The sequence below is a fragment of the Cucurbita pepo genome, chromosome 9 (genome assembly GCF_057944985.1).
Source record: "Cucurbita pepo subsp. pepo isolate OVF chromosome 9, ASM5794498v1, whole genome shotgun sequence".
NCBI lineage: Eukaryota > Viridiplantae > Streptophyta > Magnoliopsida > Cucurbitales > Cucurbitaceae > Cucurbita > Cucurbita pepo.
In genome coordinates this window covers 1,955,924-1,978,203 of record NC_141806.1, presented here as the reverse complement: position 1 = coordinate 1,978,203, position 22,280 = coordinate 1,955,924, and the positions used below count along the sequence as shown (strand labels likewise).

The 22,280-nt window shown below is 36.1% G+C and overlaps 3 protein-coding genes across 13 annotated transcripts; 2 read left to right on the top strand and 1 right to left on the bottom strand.

The window, feature by feature from the left end:
- Window positions 1-1,392: 1,392 nt before the first annotated feature.
- LOC111801355 (protein DETOXIFICATION 12) lies at window positions 1,393-7,471 on the top strand. 2 transcript variants are annotated; one of them, XM_023685325.2, is made up of 7 exons: window positions 1,396-1,867; window positions 2,686-3,230; window positions 3,336-3,422; window positions 3,533-3,589; window positions 4,625-4,863; window positions 5,189-5,394; window positions 7,249-7,471. In XM_023685325.2, exons 1-7 carry the CDS (start codon window positions 1,613-1,615, stop codon window positions 7,315-7,317), a joined length of 1,458 nt encoding a protein of 485 aa, XP_023541093.2. In that variant the 5' UTR covers window positions 1,396-1,612; the 3' UTR covers window positions 7,318-7,471. The 2 variants fall into 2 exon arrangements, with proteins under 2 accessions (XP_086983402.1, XP_023541093.2); XM_087127276.1 differs by lacking the exons at window positions 5,189-5,394; window positions 7,249-7,471 and having other exon boundaries at window positions 1,393-1,867; window positions 4,625-4,868.
- Window positions 7,472-8,478: 1,007 nt separating this feature from the next.
- On the top strand, window positions 8,479-12,286 carry LOC111801356 (uncharacterized). 2 transcript variants are annotated; one of them, XR_015422543.1, is made up of 5 exons: window positions 8,479-8,672; window positions 8,768-8,861; window positions 9,172-9,381; window positions 10,257-11,038; window positions 11,616-12,286. XR_015422543.1 is itself a non-coding variant. In XM_023685326.2 (4 exons), exons 1-4 carry the CDS (start codon window positions 8,598-8,600, stop codon window positions 10,970-10,972), a joined length of 1,095 nt encoding a protein of 364 aa, XP_023541094.2. In that variant the 5' UTR covers window positions 8,479-8,597; the 3' UTR covers window positions 10,973-11,128. The 2 variants fall into 2 exon arrangements, 1 of the variants encoding a protein (XP_023541094.2); XM_023685326.2 differs by lacking the exon at window positions 11,616-12,286 and having other exon boundaries at window positions 10,257-11,128.
- On the bottom strand, window positions 11,972-20,719 carry LOC111801353 (CDP-diacylglycerol--serine O-phosphatidyltransferase 1). Of its 9 annotated transcripts, none has more exons than XM_023685315.2 (14): window positions 20,262-20,719; window positions 17,697-17,887; window positions 17,333-17,431; window positions 17,130-17,195; window positions 16,980-17,039; window positions 16,754-16,844; window positions 16,336-16,390; window positions 16,150-16,229; window positions 15,953-16,069; window positions 15,254-15,338; window positions 13,889-13,980; window positions 13,433-13,698; window positions 13,039-13,136; window positions 12,493-12,947 (listed from the first exon to the last, which is right to left on the bottom strand). In XM_023685315.2, exons 2-14 carry the CDS (start codon window positions 17,855-17,857, stop codon window positions 12,817-12,819), a joined length of 1,401 nt encoding a protein of 466 aa, XP_023541083.2. In that variant the 5' UTR covers window positions 17,858-17,887; window positions 20,262-20,719; the 3' UTR covers window positions 12,493-12,816. The 9 variants fall into 9 exon arrangements, with proteins under 9 accessions (XP_086983404.1, XP_023541083.2, XP_023541081.2 ...); XM_023685313.2 differs by having other exon boundaries at window positions 20,258-20,718; XM_023685317.2 differs by having other exon boundaries at window positions 13,039-13,127; window positions 20,258-20,717.
- Between the last annotated feature and the right edge of the window lie 1,561 nt (window positions 20,720-22,280).

The window sequence follows — 22,280 nt, the reverse complement described above, 5'->3', positions numbered from 1 at the left end:
TGTAAACAATAAGAAATAAAGTAAAAAATAAAATTGACATTTTGTTTTTGGTATATATATTAATATTAATAATAAAACGGTTAAATTATATAAAATACTCGTAAACTTTGGAATAAGTTTAATTCGGTTTCTCGAATGAAAAAATTTTATATTTATTTTAAAATTTGTTTCCAAAATTAATCAGAGAATTTTGTTTAAAGTATACGTTCAATTATTTACCACATAAATTAACGAGATAGTTAATATTTATAAATTAATTATGTTAATATATTTAATGATAATTTATGTTCAATTTTTTACGTATAATTTCCATTAATGTGGGAGAGAACGAGGATACAAAATTAGTTAGGTAAACGGGATCTATTCCTACCTGTAATTATATTTTATCTAAGCCGTTGTATTGCATTTCTTGCATGCTAGCTTATAACAATATTTTTTTCAACGTGGTTTTCAATTTTTTTTTTTTAAATTTATCTGTCCCATTTTCTAAAACTTTATTATAAAAATTGGACTAACGACTCGGGTATACGTTCTATGGTCAATGATTACCTAAATTTGAATTGACCGACTTACCTAGTTAAAAGCGTATCTACAGAAAAGTTGTGCTTACTAAGAGATTCTTGTAGCTTTGTCTGCCGCCCTTCGGTGGTATAGTAGTCTCGATAGCAAAGCAGCCTTCGGCCCCTTTGCTTAGTAAGCCCTCGAGCCTCTACAGAATTTCGCTCGCCCTAGTCCTTAGTAGCGTTGACAAAGGAGAACAGCCCCCCTGTTGTTGATAGATAGAGAGCTTGATTCTCGTCATTGAAAGTAGTGAGATCTACATATTTCTTTGATATTGGATGAGCGCCCGTACTATGATCGCTCGGGCGACATGGCCCCACACACTACACAGAAAATCATTGTTATGCGGTCGGTAAACTCGTTTTGCATTGCAGGCAGCCTATCAAATCATCAAAATCGTGGTCCTAGCTTTCCTACGTGGTTGTTGTACCAATACAACTTTAATTTTTGTACTATTTGGGTTGCTGGAGTGCTGACGTGGATTTTTCCAAAAATAAATAACACTATTTTCTTAATTTCATGGTTATTTAGTGGTTAAATTAAAAAAAAATATATATATATATTATTTAAAAAAATATTAAATAAAGCTTCTAAACTTTTTACAAACATTTAAAATATGATTTATTTTAATCGTTTAAATTTTTTTTATTAATATTTTATTAAAAAGTATTTTCATCCGAGGTTATTTGGAATATTTTAAAAAATTATATAAAATATAAATTAATAAGATAATATTGATTTTTTTTTTTTTTAAATATAAAATTTATGGATATTTTGATAATTTAATGGAAATTATTTATCTTAGTTCATAAATTATATATCTTTCTATTTCTGTTCAATTTACGGTAGGACGCTTCATTTCCGGTGGATTACTTGATTCGTGGCGGAATATTAATTTTATTTATTTATTTATTTAATTTTGTTGTTAATCATGGCGGTGAGGAATGAGGAAGAAGCCATGCAATTTGGAAGTCTCTAAAACTGGGAGGTCAGTGGCGATCGAGAAATCGAGGATCGTAGTGGAAGTTTGAGAATTCATCCATCGGGCTTGATGGAGAACGGGAAGCAAGGCGCCGTGGAAGAGATTTTGCTGCCGAAGCAGAAGGAAAGCAATCTCTCGAGGGAAGCTTTTCTTGAAGAGGTGAAGAGAGTGGGATTCTTGGCGGCGCCGATGGTTGCCGTGACTTTGTCGCAGTTTTTGTTGCAGATGGTGACGATGATGATGGTCGGTCATCTCGGAGAACTTGCTCTCTCCAGCAGCGCCGTAGCCATTTCCATTTCTGGAGTTACAGGCTTCAGTGTTCTCGTGAGTAATGATATTTTGTTTCGTTCTACGTTTTATTCTGTGAAGATTCTTTATGTACCTTTCCATCTGTTGGTACAGGGTTCAGGTAAATTAGCGATTATATAGTTTAGAGGATAAGGCTTAATCTCTTGATTCTCGTCATTGAAAGTATATCCGTTCGCATGCGTTTCGTTTTTCCTTTGCTTTTTGTTTTTGTTTTGTTTCTTTGACGGTATTTTTTTTGTTTGTTTTCTTTTACCTTTCGTTGAATCAAAGAATTATTGTCGGAGAGGATGGATCTGAGCAATTTGTCTTTTGTCGAATTTGAATATCTTTTTCGCAACCCTACCAACATTGGGGATAAAATGCAGGACTCATCTCAACCCTTCGATTAAGGTTTATCTTCAAGAAAATAATCATATTGAACAATTTTCATAAGTCTATTCAGCATGGATAAACATACCTGCAAGAATGATTCTAAGTTAGCAATTAGAACTGCGGACTGAGGTTTTTGAACATTGATGCCATTCTGTTTGCCTTTTTTCTGTTTTCATTTAAGAATGGATTCAACCCACATTATTGCTGGAACAAGCCATTGTCATACTGTATCAATGTCAATGTTTCTTATGGCTAGCATAAACGTAGGCCTGAAATTTGAAATTACAAGTACGTCGAAGACTACTAAAAATGCTCTGTCCGAATACTAATGTCGAATCCCATGTTATATACCCAATAAAGTTAGTCAACTTCAAATGTAACTTTCTTAGCCAAGTTATCATGCTAAATTCGTTTGTTCTTGTTCCAATAACTGGCTGGACTTTTACCTTGTTAAAAAACAGTTGGGCTTGTCCAGCGCCCTCGAAACTCTATGTGGACAAGCTTATGGAGCTCGGCAATATCATAAACTTGGAACTCAGACCTACACTGCTATATTTTGCATCTTCTTATTTTCCATTCCTATATCCCTATCATGGATTTTCTTGGAAAAGCTACTTATTTTCTTTGGTCAAGATCCTCGGATTTCGCACGAAGCTGGGAAGTTCATTGTTTGGCTGATTCCTGCGCTCTTTGCTTGTGCATTTCTTCAACCATTGGTGAGATATTTCCAGGCACAAAGTTTAGTAATCCCCATGGTCATTTGTTCTTCTATCACTCTCTCCTTCCACGTACCATTTTGTTGGTTCATGGTGTACAAGGCTGAACTCAGAAATCTGGGAGGAGCATTAGCTATGAGTTTGTCATATTGGCTGAACGTGATTTTGCTAGCATTATACATGATATTTTCACCTAAGTGTGCGACAACCCGTGGAGTCATTTCTATGGAGATGTTTCGAGGAATTCAGGAATTCTTTAGCTTGGCAATTCCTTCTGCGGTGATGGTTTGGTGATTTATTATCTGTCTTTTTCTGTTTCTTAAATCTTGAATCATAGCATCTTTTTACTTTGAACATTTTTTTCATAAATAATAGTTTAATGTCTATTGTTGCAGCCTCGAATGGTGGTCATTTGAGCTGCTTATCTTACTTTCAGGGTTGTTACCGAATCCGGAGCTTGAAACTTCAGTTTTATCTGTTTGGTATGTCTGCTCTATCACATAGTGAATACAGAAATGTTGCTAAATTTCTTCTGTAAGCTTTGGGTTACTAGACAGAAAGCAATATATTCACAGTTGCCTCTTTTTAACAGTCTCAATACAATTGCTACACTTTATTCGATACCATATGGACTTGGTGCTGCAGGAAGGTATGCTATAGAGATGTGGACATGTGATTAACTGTTTCCATTTATAGATCCATACTTCAGCTGTTAATGATATTATCCATTAAATGATGTTGTTACTTGATAAGTAAGTCTTTGGATCATTAGCTAGTTGAAATTGTAGCATTTGACTTTCATGAGATTGAGTAACAAGACAACTAATTTTATTGACTAAACTGCTTACTTATCTGTTTACACAATATGAAGTGATCTAAGTAATTGCTAGAATAACCAGATAGTATAGTAACTAGATTTTGATTCCTTTGTTAATTTTTTTTTCTTTGACGTAACAGAGTATCTTTTTCCAGTCTCGTAAGAGTTTTTTTTTTTTTTTTCTCCCTTTTTCCAGTCTTATAAAAATTTATACTTGACATAAATGATAAAAAAAGGAATCTTTCATAAAAGGTATTTGCAATTTAGGGGTCCAAGCCTTGAAATTAAAGGTTCAGGATTGATCTTATCAACAGCAAACTAAAAAAGAAAATCAGACTTTGAAAGGATATTAGATATTCAATTGAGTATTTATATTTTTCTTAATACACAAACACTTTAGTTTGACTAGCGTCTGTGTTTGACATGACACTCCGAATCTTGTACATGTATCAGACACTTATTAGCACAATATATGTGTTAGACATTGGTTGTATAAATTCAATATATGTTCAACATTTGTTGATGCATATCAAACACGTTTTGAGACAGAAATACATCAAAATCATATTCTTGAGCATATAAATGTACAAACTCATGGACTTAAATTTTCTTCTAATATAAAAATGATAATATTTTTTAAAATGTGTACTTTATAAATGTTTTTTTGTTGGGTCTGGGCTTTATATCTTTACAAGGCGATGTGTCACAGATTTTGTGTCGTGTCGTTTCTGTGTCTCGTATCTATTTTTGTACTCCATAATTTTCTTAGCTTAATTTACCATCAAATTTATATCATTTATTATCTTCCCGAAAAGTAGGAGAATTCATCCTTCTGTGATACATTTTCATTAACTGTTGATGCCACAGCACAAGAGTCTCCAATGAACTAGGTGCTGGGAATCCGCAAGCGGCTCGTCGGGCAACAAGCGTTGCTATATTCCTCGGCGTTGTGGAAACCTCAATATTGACCTCAACCCTTTTTGCTCTTCGTCGTGTCTTTGGTTATGCTTTTAGCAATGAGAAGGATGTTGTGGATTATGTGGCCTCCATGGCACCTCTGGTTTGCTTATCCGTGATATTCGACAGCATCCAGGGAGTCCTTTCAGGTTAAGCATCTCTACTATAAAAAACTAAATGCTTCGGTGAAATGTTATCAGATTCAGATAAAATTACTACTAGTTTTAAAAGTTAATATTTGTTAAAAAGGATACCTAAATTCATGTTAGCTTATAATGCTCTACAGTCCTTTTGAGTAGAGCTAGATTTAATTTTGGTCTAGACTTGACAAGTGAACAATTCATCATGAAGCAAGCGACAGTTGACAGTGAGGAGAATTGATCTGAAAATTATTCAATTCTGGTCAAATATGTTCATCTGTACTTATTTCGAGTACAATTAGTTGCAAAGTTGAATTGTCGTTTACTTAACCAGGCGTTGCTAGAGGATGTGGATGGCAGCACATTGGTGCTTATGTAAACTTGGGGGCCTTCTATCTTTGTGGGGTTCCAGTTGCTGCAATTCTTGCTTTCTTGGTGCACCTGAGAGGAAGAGGCCTTTGGATTGGTATACAAACTGGGGCTTTTGTGCAAACGGCGTTGCTCTCCTTCATTACCAGTCGGATAAATTGGGAAGAACAGGTACGTCTCTCTCACCTCAACTCTCTGCTCTAATTACTGATGAGGGCCTTGTTTTTTTTTAGATTTACGGTATCATTAATAGTTTGGATAGGTCAAATTATGTCATCTCTATTATTTTTTTCTTACAATTTTCCAACACTAATTACTGATGAGTATTCTGTTTCTTAGATTTATGGCATCATTAATAGTTTTAAAGGCCAAATCTAGTTATCTTAATTATTATTGTTCCTACTATTTTCTAAATTAATGACTTGAAGATTGGTGATGGAATCTTCTAAATTTGAAGACATTTGGGTAGCATCTTTAGCCATTCATTAATGAGGCAGCTTGAGCTAGGACACTATTTAATTATATAGCTACTGCTATGCTTTTATCTTCACTGTACTGTGTTTGGCCATTGAAAACTTCTGGATAATTAATATTTAGATCGACGAAAAATCATGAATGAAAACATTTCGAGTAGAAAGTGTTAGAAATCACGACTCTCCACAATGATATGATATTGTCCACCTTGAGCATAAGCTCTCATGGCTTTGCTTTGGGCTTCCCCCAAAAGGTCTTATACCAATGGAGATAGTATTCCTCACTTGTAGACCCATGATCTTCCACTAAATTAACCAATGTGGGACTCACTCCCAGTAATCCTCAATCCTCTACAGAAAGCGGGTATAGGTTGCAGACTTGCAGTAGGTTTGTCAGTGAATAATAAATGGGAAGCCACTAGAAAGCAGGAAGCTATTAGTAAATGACAGGCCAAGAAATCCATGTTGCAAAGAGGTAGTTCAAGCCTTAAATAGGAGAGAGAATAAAGGTGTTGCTTGTCCTGATGTATAGGTGGCATACTTCATAATTTATCAATGAACTTCGAAAAAAAAGCCACTAGAAAGCAGGAAGCTATTAGGGTGTGTGTCAAAATGTCTCTCAAATCAATTAATCAATGGAGGCATTATATTTCTTTTGCCAAATCTCTTAAGCCCTCAAAGGTCCTACTTCGAAGCACTTCTTATGAACATAATTTAACATGAGTTAAAATACCATTTGTTTCTTGTACTTCGAAATGTCAAATTTAGTCCCTGTACTTTTAATAATAAAATTAGTTCTTACACTGTTTATTGTTACATTGTCCCCCAAAAAAGAATGTTTAGTGTCTGTTAATTTGTACTTCATAAATTTTCTTGTCTTGTATTGCAAGTAAATTATTGTTATTAGTTAATCAAATTCGTTAAAACTTAATTTTGAAGAACTCGTTTTAAAATTTTGAAGAACTCGTTAAAACTACATTTATTTAATTTTAATTACAAACTCCTTCCTTTTATGGTCAATTATTGTATAAAAACATAAGATAGGAATTTAGAGAGGATCTCCATAGATGCTTAGCTTGTGTATGGCCTAAAAATAGTTCTGAACTTTTGGAGTAGGTTCGTAAGGATTGGGTGTGTCCCTAACTTTCCAATTTGACAGTAATTTAGTTTTAGGACTTGCCGTAGATAAAATCGACACTTAATTTTGATAGATTTTTGACGGTCAGGGATTAAACTGATACATACGAACACTAGGAATTAAATTGTTACAAGGTCGAAAGTACTAAATTGTTACATACTAGTTGAGGTATGCTTAAGTTGGTCTGAGCCATGATACTCTTTTACATGGATAACATGACTTCATTTCCATGTTAATGCACGCTAGATTTGGATTATTGATATATCGGGTTATTGATATATCGGTCGAGGACGGGTGAATGTATATTATATGGCATGAATTGCTATATGTATGGTATTGCAGATATATGCACACATACACTATTGGATGCATATTTTAGGGTATTCTCATGGCTACATTTCATTATATTTGCAGGCAAGAAGGGCAGGTGAGAGGCTTTCTATTTCCGAAGGAAGTTATTCAGAAGATTATGGATTTATTTGATCGGAGCAAACAGATCGGATTTCTATCTTTTTTTTCTTTTTTTTTTTTTTTTCTTTCTATTTGTTTTAAAAGCTATGTAAGAGATCTTGAGACAGTCCACTTTTTTGTGAAAATTTTAGAACTTATTAAACGATTTTGGGTTGCATGATTCAAATTTGACCTTTCAGTTACTCATATGTTACTATAAAATAATTTGAATCATGAGTTTAGAAACAAGTTTTCTTTGATCAACAAGGTAATCTTTTCCAAAACTTTCATGTTTTTACAATTTTAGAATAATTTAAGTTGGAGGAGAGGAGAAGTAGATGTACTATCCGTCTAAATCCACCGCTATCAAATATTGTCTTGTCTTTTTTAGGCTTCCCTTCGAGGTTTTAAAATGCGTGGTAGGAAAAAGTTTCACACCCTTATTATAAGAGTATTTTGTTCTACTCCCCAACCAGTATGGGACATCACAATCTACCCCTTTGAGACCCAGTGTCCTCGCTGGCCCTCGTTCCTTTCTCCCATCGATGTGGGATCACTACTAAGAGTCCTCGCTGGCTCTCGTTCCTTTCTCCCATCAATGTGGGATCACTACCAAGCGTCTTTACTGGCACACCGTCTCGTGTCTATCGATGTGGGATCACTACCAAATCTACCTCATTTGGGGTCCAGCGTTCGTCTTTACTGGCACACCGTCTCGTGTCTATCGATGTGGGATCACTACCAAATCTACCTCATTTGGGGTCCAGCGTTCTTATTGGCACATTGCCTCGTGTCTACCCCCTTCGGAGAACAGTCAAAAGGCTGACACATTATTAAGTGTCTAGCGGCTCTGATACCATTTCGTTAGACAAGCTTTGATACCATTTCGTTAGACAATATAAATCTTTTTAAATGTACGTATATTTCTATGTTGTTACAAAATTGAAGGATTAATTTGTAATAAATTTTAAATTACAAGAGCTAAATTAATTTCATTAGTTTTGAATTTTTTAAAATTATATATATATATATTCAATGTATCAATATCTTTAATAAGAAAACATTCCAATCTTTACCAAAAAAAAAAAAAAAAAACATTTATAAAGTAAAATGTTTTTTCTTTTAAACTTAAAATAATAAAACAAATAGAAACGCCGTTTTATTTTATTCTCTTAGAAAATGAAAAACCCCGCAAATAAATACGCCTTTTTCAGGCAATCGTAAAACCCCATCTTTCCGTCTTCGTCTCTCTCAGAGCTTCATCACTCTATCAATCAAGTTTCCAATCTCAGAGAGGACACTCACCGATTGCGATGGGGAAAGCGGATAAAGAGCGACTCACCCGAACTCTCAATTCACATCTGAATACCATCCATGAAACTTTTCAGGTTCGATTTTCAGATAATCTTCTGCTTGTAGAATTGCATTTGTATGGAGGTTCAAATTTCCGATATGGTTTCTCTTTTCGTGTTTTGACTTGTAGATGTTGGATCAAAATCCATCTTCTTCCCTTGAAAACGTGAAGTGGGAGGATGTTGTAAAAATGGGCGACCAAGTCTACAAGCAGGCGAGTGTCGGTAGGTTTCCGTTTCGTTTATAATTGTTCTTGGTATTGCAAATGTTGTTCTGCAACTATGGGGGTGGGAGAGTTGAATAGATGTATTATTAAGGTGTAAGTTGTTGATTGTAATTGCGTTTCAACAGGATTCTCAATTTTGATGTTTTGATTTGAGAATGTGTTTATCTTTAAGTCCTACGGATTTCTCTAATGACAAAGAAGTGGAAGAGATTTTTTAAAATTTTTTTTATGTTCCTAAACTTGGTTGCTTGCAGTTGATGGTTAATGGCATGAATCTAATTGGTTATATCTTTGTTTTTGCCCTGTAGCTGGAATGGTGTGGACTGGAGAAAGGCTAGAAGTTAAAGCAATTGAGGAAAACATGGCAGCTTATTTCAACATGCTGCAAGGTTTCCTCCTGGTTTCCTTTGGGAGTAAAGTGGGTGCTGGCCCTACCCTGTCTTCTGTTATCCATGCAGCTGTGAAGCAAGTAATTGATTCCAGTTTTAGGTTATGGAAGGAATCCGTCTCCTTCTATGGTAAATTACTCTTCCCCTACTTTCCATTGTAAATTTTGATCTAAACTTTCGTCATTAGGTTATCCTACATCGATCTGGAGAAGGGAAAGATCCTGTGAATTTTCTCTTGATAGAATTTAGAGAAGGAAAAATTCTGAAGGAATAAGTGGTTTATTGTTTGCTGTTTGCTGTTCCATTTTCTGCCTCTGGACACCTTTGACAGATAGATGGTCTTGCTTTACATTGTCACTGAGTTTTGTTTAATTTACCGTTTTCCTGTATCTACCTGGCTCTTGATGTCGTTTTCGATCGAATCTAACAAATAGTGTTAAAGAATGTTAATATCATAAGTTTTGTATGATGTTGCATCTATAATGTATTGGGAACTGAATTCTGGATTAAAGTAAACTGATGCTGAATTAAGTTTGTCTCTGGGATGTTGAGGATTGTTGGGAGAGAGTCCCACATTGGCTAATTACGGGGATGATCATGGGTTTTAATCAAGAAACACTATTTCCAATGGTATGAGGCCTTTTGGGGAAACCGAAACCAAAGCCTGAGAGCTAATTCTCAAAGTGGACAATATCATACCATTTTGGAGAGTCGTGATTCCTAACATGGGAGAGGATGGATTAGTTGAACACCCACGATATAAGGAGGAGTACTCTCGAGTTCATGTTAAAGTAAATTATCTATTACATTATCATGGAGGTATAAAAGTTTTACTTTTCCAACTATCAGAAGTTCCCATCATCAAATTTTGATGATAGGGTTAAATTCAGTCACATGTTTTTGTGAGTTCCTTTTTGCATCAAGCCAAATCATAATATATGTTGTTTGAGCTCTACAACAGTACTCCTAAATGCAATTTCGTCACTGAATCAACATTCTTTCAGGATCACATAATAATAAGGATCAAAACCAAGTAGTTCCACAGTTGGTTGGTGCGGTTTGGGATGCTTGCTCTGCCCTTAAGAAGACTCCTTCCACAAATATAACTGCAATTGGCCGAGCAATAACCCAGGTAGCTGTGTCGGTGAAGGACGTCCTCCGAGAGATGAAGGATCTTAAACAAGGTTCCTCTGACTTGGATGAAGCTCCTGAAGAATCTTCCAACAAAGTAGTAGGTCATACAGAAGATGAGGGTAATACAAGCGACGATGCCGATATAGGTAACGATTTGTCAGCCGAAGAGATGAGAGTTGCTCAATCTGCCATGAGTGTTGTATCTTCAATACTTGTAGTTATAAAGGAACTCATCCGCTCTATCACAAGTTTGCTCAAGCTGGAAAATGCAAACATTCAAAGTAACATAGCGTCCTTGGAGAATCTATTGAAGCTATGCCAAGGAATAGGAGTGCAGGTCGACGAGCTTGGAGCTTGTCTTTACCCCCCACAAGAGATTCCTGCCATTAAAACAGCTTCTGAGAAAATTTCTAGCTTTCTTGACAATATGCAGGCAGAGTTGGGAAGTCTTAATGGTAATTCAGAAGGCTTTCTTCAGGCATGCAACGATCTGCGAAATTCGTGTAAACAGCTCGAGACCGAACTAAGTGGCTCCACGGCTACTGATATAGAAAGTCGAATGGAGAATGTGACTTTAAGCAACTGAAGGAGGTTATGTGATATTATCTCCGGCTCACACAACTTATTTCTGATTCAATTGTCAGCGGAGGGGGTTAGTATATTTTGATTGTTTTGGTGTGTATGTGGATAGCCATATTTACATCCAGTTTTGTTGCAATATTGGATCCAGTTTTTGTCACTATCTATTATTGTGTACTTCTTAAAAAAGTTCCCTATTTTTGTCACCCAGACCCGTTAGTAGATATTGTACTCTTTGGGCTTTCCCTCAAGGCTTTAAAACGCATCTGCTTGGGGAAAGTTTCCACACCCTTATAAATGGTGATTTGTTCTCCTCCCCAACCAATTATGGGACATCACAATTTCTAAAATGATGTGTTAGACGAACATGACTTTTCACAATGATATGATATTGTGATGGCCCAATTTGGTTGGGAGGAGAACAAATCACCATTTATAAGGGTGTGGTTTATAAGGGTGTAGAAACCTTCCCCTAGCAGACGCATTTTAAAGCCTTGAGGGGAAGCTCGAAAGGGAAAGCCCAAAGAAGACAATATCTGCTAGCGGTGGGTCTGGGTTGTTACACAAACGAAATAATTTAGAAAGATCATTTCGAGAATACCCCTTTCTTGTCACAATTACATTACCCCAGAGGAATTTTAAATGTGCAGGATACTCTCAGAGATGTAAAATTTTGGTTGAATCTGCGGATTTACCCCTCGAGCGATGGTATAAGAAGAATTTGGTCATCGCCCTGAGAGCTTGATCACCATCCAAAAAGGGAGCTGCCAGAAGCACAGCTTCCACCACTGCACAAACCACAACGTATCTCCAAATTGAAAGAATTTGGTCTCATGACACCGGCCTAACGACTGGAGTGGGAGAGTCAGAGTCGAAAAGAGGATTCTTCACTTCTTTCTCTCATTCAAAATCGTACATGAGACTCTCATCTCACACGGCTCCTAAGCAAGCTCTTTGAGTAGATGTTTAACAACCTGCTCGCAGATATTGTCTTTTTTGTGCTTTCTTTTTCAGGCTTCTCTTTCAGGCTTCTCTTCAAGGTTTTTAAAATGCATCTACTTAGAGAATGTTTCGTTCTCCTCTCCAACTAATGTGGGATCTCACAGTATGATTGGAACCTGCACATATGATAAAGTGTTAGTATGATTGGAACCTGCACATACGATAAAGTGTGTGATGCACAAAAAGTTAGTTCCACGGAGTCAAATTTGGTTTTGTTAGTTCTGAAGGATTCAAAATGATAGATTGTTCCCAAGAAGGAATTGATAAAGGAATTGATAGGAGTCATGATAAATTTATTTAAAACTACTATAGTTTTTTTCGGGTTCTGCCATCTAATGGCATCCATTGCCATAGAACTCAAGGATAGAACTCAAGGATACAACTTTACTCGACACATTACATTCATAGTGGCCATTGCTTTACCTGCCCGAACCAAACACTCCCAAGCCAACAAAGCATCAATCCAGCATTCTAAATCAATTATAAGTCAATTCGAGCCTAACTTGTTAGATAAGACACTACATATCATTGAAAAGATCGACAGTTTGATCTTCAATCTTAGAATTATTGAATTCAAAAAATTACACGACCCATTTAGGTGGATAATCAATAATTAATGTACGAGCCTTAGGCATGGAATACAATCTTCCCTCTCCCCAAAGAAAAAATCTCCCAAATGACATAGAATGTTGTGACTCTTCTTCTACCCTAATGGAAAACCTGATGCTATCTACAAAGAACATAAAAAAAAAAAAAGATATACATTATGAATGGGAGTCCCATGAAACTAAAAAAAAAAATATTTTTCTCTTTTTTTGTTCTATGAAACAATGAAGAAATCAATAAAAATCATTTCCATTTCTTCCTGGAAACCAATAGGTGAAGTTGGGAGGTCCAAAGAAGCAGGAATAATACAAGGGAAACTCCAACAGATATCCAGAAATGCACCAACCAAGATGGCATTGGTTTGGGATATAAACCTAAAATAAGAACACACAACAAAGGAAACGTATTGGTAATATCATCAATGAACAATAAGAACAAGTTTTGTAATAAGATGAAGGAGCAAACCATGTCCAAATTTAACGCAAATTAGAAGCTCAACCACGCAAATGGCTAGAGATAGCCAACAAAACGCTCCAATCTTCTTTACCAGTTTCCTGGAATCACTGTTCGTTCAGTTTAGTCTCTAAATTTTCAAGTTTTTGTCTATTTAGTTCTGCAACGTACAATTTTGTGTCTAATATGTTCTTAAACTTTAAAAGACGCCTAGTAAATCCTTGAATCTTCAATTTTGTGTCTAATGGATTCCTAAATTCGTGTTTGATAGATCTTTGTTAAGAACCTATTAGACACGTTTTAAAGTTCAGAACTAAATAGATAAAAACGTGAAAGTTCAGAGATATTTAAGCTTCAAAGATTCATAATCTCGAACAGAGAAAACAGGAGGGAAGGGGGAGAAAACCTGTCTTGAAGGTAAACGTTGTACTCGCGAATTGTTGGTATGGCGATAAGCCACCATAAAACCAACCTGTATACTATTACAGGGTTTCTAGGAGGAATCCATAGACAGTACTTCAAGAAGAATGTGTTAAGCTCCACTGTCAAGAAGACGATGCAAACAGCGAGAATTTGAATGAAACGCCATGGACCGAGTAAGGGATGCCACTCATCTTTATCCCATTGTGCTGGAGTGAACTGTCCCAAGCTCCGTTTCACCTGCAAATAAGACTACGCACTATTAGATCTTAGGACGAGTGGTATGATGAAATCCTTTCAGCGCAACACGAGATGTACCCGAAAACGATGATAGTTGATAGATGAACAAAACAAGCTCAGTATTTCCCCTCAACCCAGAAACAATGGCCATACACAGTTGAATGTATGATCTGAAGTAAGTGGAAATGAATGCAAGACTTACTTTCCCAATAATATTAGGCTGTCGACTTAGACCGACCCACTTGTATGTTTTCCCGTCGAAGTATCTGACAGTACGCATTCCTGCCCATATTCCTGCAAAACAAGTAACAGAACTGAACAAACACAAACACCAGATTTTGCTCACAGGCTTTATAGAACTGGAATCTTTAAGACAATAGCTAGAAGGCAATAACTGGTCAACCTCTACTTCCAATTTGCTAAGAACTCTACACATCGGTAGGTGGTAGGTGTAGCTGTAAGATCCCATATCGATTGGAGAGAGGAATGAGTGCCAACAAGGACGCTAGGCCCCGAAGGGGAGTGGATTGTGCGATCCCACATCGGTTAGAGAGGGAAACGAAACATTCTTTATAAGGGTGTGGAAACCTCTCCATAGCAGACGCGTTTTAAAAACCTTGAGGGGAAGCCCGAAAAGGACAATATCTGCCAGCGGTGGGCTTGGGCCGTTACAGTAGCAGTGGGTAGGACTTTCGTTCTTATTGACTTCGGGTTTCGATCTATATGACCTTCGGGCGGTACAAAGTCAACCTCTTCCGTAAAGACAAAGTCAACCTCTTCCGTAAAGACAGACAGATAGTAACATAACCTTTTAAGAGTTGTTCAAGGGGAGCCCTCTATACTCCCTACTCATCAGAGTTATACTAAAATGATTACATTAGACAAGTAACTTGGAGTATTCCCAAATCACTACTAGAGAGTACTCCAGATAACCTAGTATAAGCAGGTCAATTTGCATACAGCATCTGGCTGATCAAGAGCCATATTAAATCCATGTTTGCGACTCTCTCCAAAGGTTCCCCATATGTCATGGGCTTATCAGACTCATGGAGTATGACTTAACCATGTACGAGGGGTGTACACCCAACCCGAGAATCCGAGAATCCAACCTAACTCAACTCGAATTATAAGAGTTGAGTTGGGTTGGATTGGATTTTGAGTTTCGGTTGGGTTCATTTTTTTGAACCCGACTGATGGCATGTACTCATCATACACTAACAAAACAGGTAAGACCAGTTGGCACACAGGAAAAAACTAACTAAAGAAGAATCGATATCGACTTGAACAGAAAACTTCAAGCTGAATGGCCTCAGAACAGTTATCGATCCCACCAGTCCAAAATTGAGTTCATGTTCTTTTGGTAATCTAGACTTTCAACAATTGAAAACCATATCCACATCATAGCTAGATCATCAAGATGAAGCAAAGCATTTTTCTCTGACAAATCCATAACTGGGGGTTCGTTCAACACTCTTATAGATAAAAAGATAAACACATAAAAGAGCATCAATAAACATACACCCAATTTATTTCCAATTCCAGGTTTTGGTACGAGTGAGGAACTCACCAAACCAATTGCAAATTAATATGTCAAGAATGATACTGTCCCACCAGCATTCGTTGAAATTCGGTAGCATATGCCGGAAGGTAAGCTAAACAATAAGAGAAAAATTAATGTTAATCGGCCGACTTGAGCAAGAAATCGCACTAAGTCAATGATAAACAATACCCGAATTTAAGAACTCATTGAATTAGATTTTAGAGGTGTTCATGAGTTGGGTTGGATTGAGTTACGATATTTTTTAAACCCAACTCAATTGTTCGGGGTTTAAATTATTTCAACCCAAGTAACCCTTATGAACCTAGCTTCACCCAACCATAAAACATTTTGGGCTGAGTTTATTCAAGTCATTTATTCACATCTTTAATAGAAGTAGAATGTTAATACATAAAATATCTAATTATTTATTTTCAAACATTAAATAAAGATTTAAAAGTTAATTTCAATATAGATTTTGAAAAATTACCTTCCAAGACTTCGAATTATTTTAAGAGTTGTTGGAGAATAAATAATCGAGAAAAATAATTACGAAACTAAATAAAATTAATAATAATAATAATAATATATTCACGTTAATTTGGTTCAACCAAACTAATTTAGAAGAATCATAAAGTTTTCATTTATTTGAACCTTTGGGTTGGTGAATTATAAACTTTTACAGATTAACTAACCGTCTCATAATTTTTTTTTAATAAAAAAACTAACCTCCATTAACTCGAACCCGATTGATAGTACCCATAGAAGAGGCTGATTACGGATGAGTATAGCCTTACCCCACCATCCAATTATGTGAGCAGCAACAAATTCATCAAACAATGTTGCCTGAGTGAGCAAACGTAATCAGAAACATGAAGAACCATGTAATTATATACTTATAAATAAAGTTAAAGAAGAAATCATACATAGACATTCTTAAACCTGTTTGTGGGATTTTCAGGAACAAATATCCGACAATCTGTACCATAAGATCTCTCAGGAAGCTCTAAAATTCATGTATAAGAACAAAAAAAATGTATATTTAGAACATGCACTTGAAGAACAGACACCATTAAACAAACACCCATGAACTACGAGTATGAACTTATTACCAAGGCCTAGATCAGGATGGAGAAATTTCATGAATTCCCGAGCATCGTCACGCTTCTGAAAATAAATCTATGGATTAGAAAATACAGTAGACAGAAGAAATCAGTGATATTGAAGCTAACACTCTGAATCTGTATCTTGAATGCTGAGTGGCATGAGAGTAGCTAGATGGTTTTATCAAGGAATTAGACGCAAAATATGAACATGAACAATCCAAGGGTATATATGTGAGATCCTACATCGGTTGGAGAAGGGAACGAAACATTCTTTATAAGGGTGTGAAAATCTCTCTTTAGTAGACGCGTTTTAAAACCACACGGCGATACGTAACGGGCCAAAACAGACAAGATCTACTAAAGGTGGGCTTGGGCGGTGTACTTGAATGGTTAAGAATCCATGAATTCCAGAAAGAAAATCTACCTGGAAAAGTAAAAATGTGAGTGCTACAAGATAAATGACAGCCAAGCCATGTACTAGGCGCCATACCGCTGGATGCGGCCGAATAAGAATCCTGCATGATAATGTTGTAAAACCTGGTAAAACTAATCATACAATGGTGACATATTCGTATTCATGCCAGAAAAAATCAATCCCCTAAAAGTGAAACCAGCAAAAAACTATAAGCAATATGCAAGGAAGAACTCACGTAGAAGGAGCTTGAAGCAAGCAGTAGGCAAGGAATACAGCGATCATTGCCCACACACCCCTATGAGAATCAGCAAGAACTGAAGTTCATGAAGAGTAAAAGAGAAATAATTGTTCTTTTAGGAGAAGTATTTATGATTCTGAAGCAAACCTTGTAACGGATGTAACAAGATCACTTGATGCAGTGCATTCAGGATCTAGAGCTCCACTGACCCAGCTGATAAACACATCCGAATAACAAAATAAATTCATAACTGCAAATAGTTCATGCAACAGAGAAACAAAAGGACTTCTTTCAAAATTTGAAAAAATGATTGAAGAAGACAACAAGAATATCCAAGAACTGAATATTACCATGCACTAGGAAACAGAGCCTCTAATGCCCTCCCGTTATTCTTCCTATCCAAAGTGTTAGAATCCAACCCAAAACTATAAATGTCGAACACCATGGTTCTGAACGCGATGAAGAGGATAGGTGAAAGAAAAAATAAGAGCAAAAGTTATTATTCTGTTCCAAACAAGATGAAAAGACATAAGACATGGACACAAGTGGTTTCCATGTAGTTTAGAATAGATTATAAGCAGCTCAATTGTCTACCAACCAAAACATGAACTTCCATCTTTTAGCAAACAAAAGCGTACTTCATTAGTCAAGAAATTGAACATGGAAGTAATTATCAAATAATTTGTCGACTTCGAATTATAACAGAACACTCACATAAGAAAGCAGGCGCCAACAAGCAATAAGGAAACCGTGCGTGGTTTATAGGCCCATGCAGTCCACGGATCGAGATCATCTATGTTTGATAAAAGAGAATCACCACTCTCTCGAATCACATGATTCTTTTTACTCACTCTCCTTGGACCAATAAGTTCCATAGATTGAACTGAAAAGGTTAAATTTTCCTACTGCAAAACATGATGACACACCATTGGTATTCATAAAAGACACTAAGCTGTATACTCGCAGTGAGGGTGGGGGGAAGAAGAATCCCAAATGGTTAAAGAAATTATACAGAGCAGGCATCATTCAATTCACATACATATTTACATAAAACGAGCAGATTATCACGAATATAAAAACGTGGAGAATGTGATTACGGTTGAACACATAAGAATTGAAAGAGAGTAGTGACATGTTGGCAATATGATGAAGGTTGTTCTTGAGGTGGATTTCAATGAAGGAGACATAAACTCAAAGGGAAAGCTAATATTCCTGAAATTACAAAACAAAGACCCCACCAACAATAGATATAAAGAAGCTACAATAACAGGCAGCAAACGGCAGGCACATTGATAAGGTAACCAATCAATCATTCATCACAGACTGAACCACGGCATGTAGTGAAACATTGGCATGCACAACAAAGAAAAATGCAATCATAAAATTATCACTTCGAAAACACACAGTCGAATCCTTAAACAAGCTATCAAGAAAACAGTTTCTTCACCACCAATGCAATGAAATTACAAATAGTCCTGTTGAAAGATTCCATCACAGCATGCAACCAAGTGAGGCTGACATACTTCGGTCAAAAGTGTGGAACACAAAAGGGCTGTTAGGTGAAGTGATCAACAAAACATTCCACTGAAGCATGTGAGATTTATCCCCTTTGCCAAACATAAGGAATCGACCCTACAAGTTCCCTACTATTGACATTGAAGCCCTCGCCATTTTATTTCTAATCAAACCATCTTCTGACATGTAGAGTATAAAGTCAAAGAGACTCCCTAAACACTCCAATCATTTAAGATGGAAAGTAGTATTCGTTGAGAGATGGCTGCTAGCAATCCACATTGCCCTCCAGAGAAGATTGAATTGCCCACATCAATTCCACTTGCATAAAGAGAAGCTAACTAACAGTATTGCAATCTGACAGTGTAACACACCAACCACACCGCCCGCAGATATTGTCCTCTTGAGGCTTTCTCTTTTGGGCTTCTCCTCAAGGTTTTACTTCCTATAGTTATACCTCCCTCATTGCAAGTTGGGAAGGTCTTTTGTAAACCCCATAGATTATACATCCCTCTTGTAAATTTCAATCATCAATGAAATTGTCTTTTAAAAAAAAAAAAAAAAAAAGTCTTTTATCAAGGAAACGCATCTGCTAGGGAGAGGTTTCCACACCCATATAAAAGAATGCTTCGTTTTCCTCTTTAACCAATGTGGGATCTCACAATCCACCCTTCTTCGGAGCCCAGTGTTTTCGCTGGCACACCGCCCGATGTTCACCCCCCTTTGGGACTCAACGTCTTCGCTGGCACACTGTTTGGTGTCTGGCTTTGATACCATTTATAACAGCTCAAACCCACCGCTAAAATATTGTCCTCTTTGGGCTTTCTCTCAAACTTTTTAAAATGCATCTAATAGGGAGAGGATTCCACACCCTTATAAAAAATGTTTCGTTCCCCTCCCCAACCGATGTGAGATCTCATAATCTACCCCTCTTCGGGTCCCAGCGTCCTCGCTGACACTCGTTCCTCTCTCCAATCGGGGTGGGGTCTCATAGACAGAAAGCTCCAAAATTTGATGTCTTCCTTGCAGAGGCTGTCAAACATTCTGATAAAGCTCGACGAGTAGCTTCTTCATCACCATATAGCAGAAATTAATTGAACTCTATATCACTCAACAAAAACTATTATGTCATTCCATGCAAGCAATGACCAAGAATTCAAAACCCTCAAGCAGCCCACTTCTCTCTGCCTTCCTCTCCCCAGATCTTTCTAACATGAAAATGTGTGTTAACAGAGCAATCTCTCCGTCTTTCTCTCCCCAGATCTTTCCCATAAATAATCCAAAATACCCTCGTCTAGAATCTTCTTCCGCATCCATCTGTAAGTTGTAAATCAATAGAACTTTTCCCTTAACTTCAATAATAAGCGCATTACCAAAGTATACCCAACTTCAGGGGGGAGGAAAAGGAGAGAGAGAGAGAAAAGGCAAGTATGATGCAAAAATATAGTAATTGAAAACAATGAATAAGCACGGATCAAAAAAGCTATCAAAAAAACCCCATACGATTCAAAGAACCACTTTAAACCTCCTAACAGGCTGTTTAACATTGAACAAATGCAAATCGTGATAGAAATCGAGTGAAATAAACTAAACCCCAAACGAGCAAAAGCACAAACCAGGAAATAACACAACCCAAAATTCACTCACAACTTCAAAGAGAGGGGGAAACAACAATACAAAGAATCAAAAACAACGAATCAAATTCAATTCCCCTAAAAGCTTAAAGAATCACAAAAGATAAAGGCATAGCAGAAAAGACGTACGCACTCAGCAACACAGCGCGGATAAAGAATCACAAAGCGAATGAAGATGCCGACACCGCAGAGAGATGCAAAACATCAATCCAGAAACAGGGGAACGATGCCGAAAGGATTAAAGCGAGAAACGAATACAAAACACTTCAATCCCCTTTCGGCAATTGGAACTATTAGACTACAGAAGCTTATTCACATAGAAAACTGAACTGTGAGCTGAGAAGAAACGGCGGCGCAGCCGTGAAATTGAGAAGAAACAGAATCGCAAGTACGAATCAGAGAAGAAGAGGGATAGAAGGCAGTAGAGAGAGGATAAAGAGAGTGAAAGAGCAGTGATGAGAATCAGAGAGATTGGGAGAGATTGTGAGAAGAGTGAATGAGTGAGAGTAAGAGAAATGGGTGTCTGTGAAAGAGAGTGATGGAGGTGCAAACATGGCGGATTGAAGAAGAAGAAGAAGAAGAAGAAGAAGAAGAAGACGAGAAGAAAAGTTGAAATTTACAAAAGCGAATCAAACAGAGTGAGTGATAGCGAGAGATCGTGTGGGCAATGGTCAAAGATAGATAGATTCCAAGGGTTTTGGATTTATTTATTTTTTTATTTATCAATAAATATCACAGACAAAAAATAAATAAATAATATATATATATATATATATATATATTATTTATTTATTAAATTTTGTGCAAAAATGGATTTAATTCAAAGTAATTGGTTTAAATAAAATTTTAAGTTATTACTATTATTATTATTATTATTTAGAGATAAAAGTTAACATTTTCCAAAAATTAATTATGAGAAAATGTTAAGTTTAATAAATATACTTAAAAATAGGTTATATTTTTTAATTTACTCTAAAAAAAAATTAATTGAGAAATATATTTTTAAAGCTTAATTAGACAATTAATTGAAGGACAATGGAGAGCTTAATTTCAAACTTGAATTAAAGTTAAAATTAAAGTATAATTAATAAAAGAAATTTAAGTCAATTTAATAGCAATTTAATTTTTAAAAATTACAATAAATACTAAAAAATTAATGGGCCTAAATAATTTTGCAAAAAATATCACTAAATAAAATTATTTTGTGGCTTTTAAAAATTATATTTGTCTTTAATTTCTGAAATTAATATTTAAAGAGAATATTGATGTGACATTTCATACGATAAATGTTTGTATTTTTGAAAGACTAACTTTATTCTTTGATACCAAAAATTAGATTGGAATTATTGAGTCTCTCGTAAATTTTGAAATAAAGAAAACATACCCATATTACATAGAAGAAAAGAAGCAACGGAGCCAAAATATAATTGCATGTCTTCAACTGGTGAGGCTCGACCCTGTGGTTAACCTAATAGGCTCAAGTCGGTGAGGCACCCGTCATGCATGCTCCAGCTCGTTGCATCTTAGTTTAGTGTAATCGGATTCATATTAAACCTAATTTGAGGGAGAACACACCGAAAATTCGAAGGATTTAGATTCCGAGAAATTTGAAATTAAAATATGAATTAAATAGAGATATTGATAATGGAGTAGTAGAGGATGGGACCCAAATGGCATCAAAATTAATAGACTTCATTGATGAGGAATATGCAATGTGTCCAAACAAGGGCAAGCATAGGTGCAACATATTGAGTAGGCCATACTATTATTAATCAAAACTTCAACTTTCTAACAAAAATAAAAAATCGATTTTATTAAAGAATTTCTATTCGAGCTTCAGTAATTTCAACATAATACAAATGGAAGAACATGGACGGAGACGTCATAATCTCTCACATATAATGTTAATGTTTGAAGTGAGAGGGTAATCCTCCCAGTGAACTGAGCGTTCCCTAAATTGACTCCACTGTTAAATAATCATGCATTACGATAGAAACTCCAAATCCTCGAAAAAAATATAGCCCTTTTCATCATTTCCTCGCACGTACTACCCCAAATCGACTCTACTGTTAAATAATCATGCATTATGATAGAAAAAACTCCAAATTCTCGAACAAATATAGCCCTATTCATCACTTCTTTGCACGTGCTA

Coding starts and splice junctions, on each gene's coding strand:
- LOC111801355 (XM_023685325.2), top strand. CDS start 1,613: ATGGAGAACGGGAAGCAAGGCGCCGTGGAAGAGATTTTGCTGCCGAAG. Junction 3,423..3,532: donor ACTTCAGTTTTATCTGTTTG/GTATGTCTGCTC, acceptor TCTTTTTAACAG/TCTCAATACAATTGCTACAC. Junction 5,395..7,248: donor GGATAAATTGGGAAGAACAG/GTACGTCTCTCT, acceptor TTATATTTGCAG/GCAAGAAGGGCAGGTGAGAG.
- LOC111801356 (XM_023685326.2), top strand. CDS start 8,598: ATGGGGAAAGCGGATAAAGAGCGACTCACCCGAACTCTCAATTCACAT. Junction 8,862..9,171: donor CTACAAGCAGGCGAGTGTCG/GTAGGTTTCCGT, acceptor TTTGCCCTGTAG/CTGGAATGGTGTGGACTGGA. Junction 9,382..10,256: donor GGAATCCGTCTCCTTCTATG/GTAAATTACTCT, acceptor ACATTCTTTCAG/GATCACATAATAATAAGGAT.
- LOC111801353 (XM_023685315.2), bottom strand. CDS start 17,857: ATGGAACTTATTGGTCCAAGGAGAGTGAGTAAAAAGAATCATGTGATT. Junction 17,196..17,332: donor GCTCTGTTTCCTAGTGCATG/GTAATATTCAGT, acceptor TGTGTTTATCAG/CTGGGTCAGTGGAGCTCTAG. Junction 16,391..16,753: donor TCACATTTTTACTTTTCCAG/GTAGATTTTCTT, acceptor ATTTATTTTCAG/AAGCGTGACGATGCTCGGGA.